Source organism: Anopheles stephensi, chromosome 2, assembly GCF_013141755.1.
Source record: "Anopheles stephensi strain Indian chromosome 2, UCI_ANSTEP_V1.0, whole genome shotgun sequence".
Classification (NCBI taxonomy): domain Eukaryota; kingdom Metazoa; phylum Arthropoda; class Insecta; order Diptera; family Culicidae; genus Anopheles; species Anopheles stephensi.
In genome coordinates, this window is record NC_050202.1 from 55,452,360 (window position 1) to 55,460,079 (window position 7,720).

General features: G+C 51.5%; 1 protein-coding gene across 1 annotated transcript; it reads right to left on the bottom strand.

The window, feature by feature from the left end:
• Positions 1–657: 657 nt before the first annotated feature.
• LOC118502851 (pro-resilin) lies at positions 658–5,839 on the bottom strand. The gene is made up of 2 exons (XM_036035553.1): positions 5,711–5,839; positions 658–3,516 (listed from the first exon to the last, which is right to left on the bottom strand). Exon 2 carries the CDS (start codon positions 3,471–3,473, stop codon positions 1,548–1,550), a length of 1,926 nt encoding a protein of 641 aa, XP_035891446.1. The 5' UTR covers positions 3,474–3,516; positions 5,711–5,839; the 3' UTR covers positions 658–1,547.
• Positions 5,840–7,720: the final 1,881 nt, after the last annotated feature.

Genomic DNA, 7,720 nt, shown 5'->3' on the forward strand with positions numbered 1-7,720 from the left:
CCATGCAATGACCTCTTATGACACCGCGCAATCGAAGGTGATTAGCCCTGTGGGCCACAAAATGAAACGCTCGAAACTGGGCAAATATTTAATAAGCGCTCAGTGAAACCGTTCCCGTGGCTGCTCAACATAAAAAAGCATGTATATCTCCCGTTTCCAGCACCGTCCAGCTAAACTTACCGACGCTACAACGCGCATCAAAAGCTAAAGTTCACTTTCTTTGACCTTTTCGGTGGACTGTTGGATGGTAGCGATGGCCTTACGTCAGCACTTCCGGCGTGCAGGCGTGCGCTCCACGGAATCTGCTTACGTCTCGTTCGGTGTACCGAAGAAGCTGGAGTGCTCGTAAAGGGTGCAATAATGTTTACCCTCTTGCGGTTCCTCGTGGTGGTGGCGTTGTCCGCGATACTTCCGCAACAGAGTACACTGCCGAGTGGTACATAATTCACCTGAATTCCGTAGTGCGCCAAGGGCCACATTACGGTGTCTCGTTGCGTCATCGTTCGTGAAACGCGTGGTACGAAGCGAAGCGCTCGACCCAGACGAACGAACGAACGGTGCAAATGAGCCCCGAGCAGGAGGACCAAAGTTCTTATTACCGAATCATGCCACATAATTTGGGTCATCGGTGAGTGAATTGAGCAGTAAACGGGGGGGTTTTTTTTTTGAGGAAAAGAGTCAAACGATGATTACACTTTATTTCGTTCGAAGGCCTGCCATAGCCTTTTTTTGTTCAATCGCTTGATATACGTATCGAGTTTTTCCATTGCTCACGGTCGCCAAACCCCCGTAATGCTGCCCTACGCAGACAATGCATATCCCTGTGCTTCCGTGAAAGCGACGTCTCCAGGTTTCGAGCAGGCACGGAGCTTGATCCACAATTTTGCAAGACAAAAATTTTGGACAAACTTCGCACGGACGCGCTTTTTAATCTGATCGTGATGGTGAAGAAATTGTGCACATCGGAAGTCACTGTTCACTGATACCATTGTCTGCCGTTGCTGCTTCTGCATCCGGTTTTGGCCCGTTTCATCCGCTCGTTCGTTCAAATAGCACTAACAATCCGCTTCGCATCGTGGGCGGTGTACGAATAACGACGTTTAAAAATGAAGTCAACATTGAACAAGGTGTAATAATTTAAGTAATGGTACAAAAACCGTCGCACTCACTCTCGTTGATGCGTAATAATTTGCGAATGTTGGGTTCGAAAAACGCGGTTGGTAACAAAGCCCCGTAACAGTCAGTTTGAAAATCGTTCACTATCGTTTGACAGCTGTCACACGCATCAGTCGTTTGACAGTGTGCGCGCCATTGTTGAAGCTCTCATGGAATGTTGTTTTGTGTGCGACGGTTGTTTTGGGTAACTTCCGTGTATCGTCCACGCGGCTAGCAACCGCGTGTGGTGGAAGAACACAGGTGGGTAAACTATAAGTTATCTTAAATAAGGCACGTGTTTACAATTATGTTCCGTTCAGAATCCGTTTCGCAGTGTTCGTGTCCGGTTTGGCAGTGGTCATGGGTTACACTGTGGTGTGGTGTGTTTTGCTTTAGTAGTTGTAGCCACCGTTGGATGCGTACGACTGGGGCAGTGTGGCCGGAACCTGCGATGGGCCACCGGAGCTGTAGCCACCGGACGAGTGCGACGGACCACCCGAGCTGTATCCGCCGGCCGACTGTGAGTTGCGTCCGTTCGACGAGAAGCTGCTGGCCGAGAAGGAAGCCTGCGAGAATCCGTTGCCGGTCGAGCTTACCTGGTAGCTACCACCGACGTTACCGTTGCCTCCGAAAGAGGAACCACCGGTCGAGCCGAAGCTTGGGGCACCGTACTGGCTGGAAGGCTGCTGGGCGGGCGCACCGTACTGGCTGGATGGAGTTTGAGCTGGGGCTCCGTACTGAGAGGATGGGGTTTGGGCTGGGGCTCCGTACTGCGAGGACGGGGTTTGGGCTGGGGCTCCGTACTGCTGCGATGGGCGCGATGGAGCAGGTGCACCGTACTGGCTAGAGGGAGTTTGAGCTGGGGCTCCGTACTGGGAAGATGGAGTCTGGGCTGGGGCTCCGTACTGGGACGAGGGAGTCTGAGCTGGGGCTCCGTACTGAGAGGATGGGGTTTGGGCTGGGGCTCCGTATTGCTGCGACGGACGCGAAGGAGTCTGAGCTGGTGCTCCGTACTGTTGGGATGGGCGCGATGGAGCAGGTGCTCCATACTGGCTGGATGGGGTCTGAGCTGGGGCTCCGTATTGGCTGGATGGGGTCTGAGCTGGGGCTCCGTATTGGCTGGATGGGGTCTGAGCTGGGGCACCGTACTGAGAGGAGGGAGTCTGAGCGGGAGCTCCATACTGCTGCGATGGGCGCGATGGAGCAGGGGCTCCATACTGGCTGGACGGGGTCTGAGCAGGGGCACCGTACTGAGACGAGGGAGTCTGAGCTGGGGCACCATACTGGCTAGAAGGCTGCTGCGCTGGGGCACCATACTGGCTAGAAGGCTGCTGAGCTGGAGCTCCGTACTGGCTGGACGGGGTCTGAGCTGGGGCACCATACTGGCTAGAAGGCTGCTGGGCGGGGGCACCATACTGGCTGGACGGGGTCTGAGCTGGGGCTCCATATTGAGACGAGGGAGTCTGAGCCGGAGCTCCGTACTGCTGCGACGGTTGACGAGCTGGTCCACGAGAGTATCCATTGTTACCGTTGCCATTGCCATTGCTGTGGCCGTTTCCATTGCTGTAGCTACGTCCGTTTCCATTGCCAGAGTATCCATTGCCGTTTCCAGCCGATGGAGCACCGTACTGAGACGAGGGACGGCTTGGCGCACCATAGCTTGACGAGGGACGACCGCTTCCAAAGCCATTTCCGTTCGACTGCGAAGGAGCTCCGTATTGGCTCGAGGGACGTCCGCTAGAATATCCACCGTTGCCGCCGTTGCCCTGCTGCTGCGACGGAGCACCGTAAGACTGCGAAGGTGCGGCCGGAACTCCGTAACTAGTGGATGGTGGACGGAACGATTGCTGCTGCTGCTGCTGCTGCTGCTGCGGTGGTCCATACTGGCTTGACGGACGTCCGCTCGAGTATCCGTTACCGTTTCCATTGCCATTTCCACCTTGTCCACCGAATCCTCCCGAGCTGTGTCCTCCGAAACCGCCGGCAGATGGGCCACCGAAGCTAGGAGCACCGTACGACTGGGAAGGAGCCGAGGGGCCACCGAACGATTGACCACCACCATTGTTGGAGTGTCCACGGCCTCCATTGCCGTTACCGCTCCAGCTTCCAGCACCACCAGTCGGCGCACCGTAGCTTGAGGAAGGAGTCTGCGCCGCCGGATATCCGCCAGCACCGCCCGACGGTGGCAGATAGCTACCGCTCGGCAGAAGCGGTGCCTCACGCTTGGCCAAGCTGGTCGAGGCACGAGCCGGCACAAGGACGGCAGAGCACACCAGCACCACGAGGGCGACTGCCCGGTTGCGATGGAAGACCATCATTCTTCTACTGCTAGAATCGGTTCTGTTCCAACCAAAGTGAACCCTGCAAAGAGGAAACAAAACAGAATCGGAAACGTTGCGTTAGATGAGGATGGAGACTGTGCGATCTTCGACTCGCCGTAGCTACATTGTCTGCCGATCGATCGGTGCAGCAGAAACACAAAAAACCGGTAGCCCATTATGCGTTCAATATTTACGATCGGTCGCGCTTCATCTGCCGGAATTGGCGCGTGAGACGTAAGCCGTCGGTGCAAATCGATTGTTTTGCGGTGGTTTGGTTTATGGCATTCGCATCTCCCTTGTTTTTTTTTGTTTTACATAATCATTGTGCACGCGGGGGTACGAATTCGACCGGGTGGCCATCCGTCCGATCGGGCAAAAAAAACAGAAGAAGCGAATCGATGATGATTGCACCGGTGGTGCACCGCGTTGCTGCATCACGATGCTTTCGTGCGTCGTGCGAGGTGCAACGAAATTATTGCCGGACTTATGCAAGTGCTCCGGACGCTCGGCGATCCAGCATCGATCCCGTACTGCACATCGATTTACACAATGCCCGAGCGGGCTGTGCATCTTTTGCCGAGGTGTTTTGAACAACGACAACAACGGCAAAAAAGGCTAAAACAACGGCAAGCAGCGAAGAATGCAATTATGCTGTCAGATTGAGTTATCTTTCGCTGTGGACCATTGGTTTCCCGGTTCGGAGGCGCGTGCCGATGCATCGCCTAACACCGCTGGCTGCCCCTTTTCCGCGGACGGATGACGTTCGGTGCTGGCGAGTGAAATAATTAGATTGTGGTTTTATTAGCGAAGAAGCCGCGAGTGGTGACACCTTGGGAGAATGGCGACCCGCGTGATCCGGGCGCCGTTCGTGATGGAGCCGGAGGTTAATCATGCTGATGACATCAAACCAATTAAGCCAAATGTCCGACGGATGACACTCTCCGCGATGCCACTTGTTTGGCGGTGGTAATGGGATTATGTGGAATTAGCTCTCACAGCCACAGTGGAATCGTCTTTCTGGCTGGACAGCGTAGTGCTATAAAAACAACTCCTCTTGTAAGTGGAGAACACCGGGAACTAGGCAGATTTGTGCAAAAGAAAGAGAGATTGGAGCGAAAAAACAAAACCCCGTACACCTTGAGGGCATCATTATGCTCGCCGCATTGGTTCGATTCAATTTTAGTGTAGAGGTTTTGTATTTTTTGGAAAGCCTCATCAATCAACCGCAATTGCAAGATCTTGTCACCGAGATATCTCGGCCTGTAGATCGAGCCGATCGAGCCGAGGCTCGGGATGCCGAAGGTTAGAGGGCGCTGATCAGCAGCTAATACAGATTTTGGATAATCGCACTGAAGATGATGAAGGAAAAGGTCGATGAGACTCGCCGCAATCGCCGCAATCTGACAGCGACTGATTTGAATACAACTGATTTTAATTAAGATACTCTAATGAGAATCATTTGTCCAGTGCATGTTGTCCATGTTGCGATGGCGAGAATTAGACTGTGAGGTGGATAATTATGCATTCGGCTGTTTAGTTTTTTGCTGTTACCGTTTCTGTATGTTCTAGCATAGCTCATAATGCTCGATTGTCATAAAGTGGAGATTTATCATACGAGCTACAGGAAATGAGTGGAAATTGCTTTTGGGACAAAATTGAATTAGTTTAACTACTTGAGTGATTTTAAATTGAGCTACGAATGAGAGCAAATTTTTGAAGTGGACCTAATTTACAAAGCTGTTATTAATTCTCATAAAATATTAAATTCAATTTAAGCGATTCGGTGCCCCTTTGGTACTGGCGCCATTCCTGAAGGTCCTCTCGAACGAAGAAGCCGAAAATGGCAGGCAAAGACTAGACCAAGACGGGTGTAATTTCCAAGGAATGATCCGAAGCTCTCAGAACAAATGAACGCTCAACAAAAGCACTCAAGATCGTCAAGAGTAATTTAAAAACTTTTAAAGAAGTCTGTAAATTTTTTAAGCGATTTATTAAAGTAATCTAAAGAGAAAACACTGAATAGCATTTGTCAGGGGAGAATTCGGGATATCACATCACTTAGTCCTCAACCATATCACTGGCACTAGTATGTATGGTTTAGAAAGCTTTTGCTTTTCTTCAGTTCGTTCTTCAAAAAATAACTTCACTCAATCACTCTCAAAACTTTTATTCACTTTTCGTAACCTAAAAAGCCAGTATGCACTGTTTGGATGTTCACCGCAATTAAAACTGACCTTCACTGGGTGACTGACTGCCTGTATCGCGTCCGGCGGGCCCGAAAAAGGTCCTGATGAACAACGGTTCAACAACTACGACGGCTACGGCGACGATCCTATCTCAAAAAACACGACCCGAACCGTGTTCGTCGGTGGAATGATATTCAAATCAACGGTTCGCTTCACTTTTATACTCGAAAAGCTCAACGGCCGGATTCCGGCGGGTGTAATTTTCGACGATTCGGTACTGTACCGTGCCGAGTAAGATCACGGGCATCCCCTTTCGTTCGCTGTGTACTCACCGAACCAAAATCCCTCCTCCTCCTCACGTCGAGGGGGGCGCATTTTCCACGGGGAGGGTTACCCGACCGTGGGTACCGAGATTCGTCGGCCGAGAACACGAAGACGCCGAATGCCACCACCATGCCACGGGCACTGCGCCACGGAGCATACTCATCTTCTGGTGCAGCAGCATCGTGTGCCGCTCATCGTACGCCATTATCAAACACACGCCGAAGACGCGCGTTTCGCATAACGAAAAAGCATAACGTGCAGCGAAGCACACCCCCACCCAAGCGGTCGTATGATGACTCACATGATCCTCCGTGTCAGCGTGATCGTGTCGTCGTGGTACAATCAGCTGCAGCTATTGAGGTGGATTATTGCGCATGGTGCATCTGCTTTCCGATTGCATAGGTCGAACAGAAACGGGGGGAATGGGATGCTGGGAGGTGCTGGTGGGGGTGAAGGAAGGCTTCGGGGGGTTGTTTTTTCGTGAGTGTAACCTCCATCTATCCAGCGTGATCCTTTCTCTTAGCCATATGTTTTTTTGAGGGCATTAGAATGCTTGTGCTAGCCCACCGATGCAAGGTGGAATACTTTCGCTTGAGCTTCCCTTTGCTTCCCTTGATGATGGCATAATTAGAATATTTTTTATTAAATTGATTTCAGAGCGAACAAGGTTATCTGAAACTAGTTTAATAAGAGAAGTAAGGAGCGTTACTGGTCATGCTGAGTTCCTGAAGCCTCGAGGAGACGTTATCTTGCTTACAAACCGTAGTTAACGATCAATCTTTCTGTTCTGAAGTCCAAACTGCAAGAATTAACAACTTCTAGCTTAGTGATCTCATCATTCGGAGAATTAAAGCTGAGATTTTGCTCGTTTTTGCCAATATTTCTGCGATATTTACGAATCGTTAGTTAGATGTTTCCCGAGGCTTTTACACGAACCGCGTGTCTTGTCTTGATTGTCCATCAAAAAGACTCCCCGGCGGCTTAACCCGAATCATAACGCAGAAGGGGCCGTTTCACCGGAACCTTGTTTTGCATTCGCCCTTCATTCAAAGCCTCAAGCTTTAACCGCCATCAGCCCGGGATGACATTCAAATCGATCTCAAATGGGCTTCGGAAATCGGAAGACCTCTGCAAATTGCTTCTTTCCTCGAGTAGCTAAACCGCCAAAGGGATAGCAAGATCGTAAGGACGCAGGAACAAGAGAAGCACAAAAAACAGGCTGCTGAACATCATCACATTTAAACAATCTTCTCCGCAACCTAAAGGGACACCGGACCACGTACGCATTGTCGTACGCTTTGTTCCTAATGAACCGTGGATAAAGAGCGTGCCACCGGCGAGGGAAGGCATGGCACTCGAAACAGTGACGCAGACGTTCAAGATCGCCCGTTTTTTTTTTTTTTGGAGGCCCAGTTCCGAAGCGGTCCGCTGTTCGATCGCACAGCTGGTACCGAACGAACCGTACTGTGAAGGTCGCGCGCGATCATACATCGTCGGCGGTGCGAGCAACCTGAAGATGATTAGTCAAAGCGCCGCGACGAATTGCTTTGCTCGTGAACTGAGAGAACCACGACCACCGAGACCCGGGGCACTGGGAGTGCTAGAGCGGGGTCGCAAGTTTGCAAACTTTAGCATTGTTTAATGAGATCAATTGTTGGTGATAGTGGGCAGGCGATCTTCGGGGAGGACGCACGAGGAGGGTTCCGAACGCGTCCTTTCATTTCGTGCCGGCGG

Bases quoted from the DNA above. Each gene is read 5' to 3' on its own strand.
- LOC118502851 (XM_036035553.1), bottom strand. From the start codon at position 3,473: ATGATGGTCTTCCATCGCAACCGGGCAGTCGCCCTCGTGGTGCTGGTG.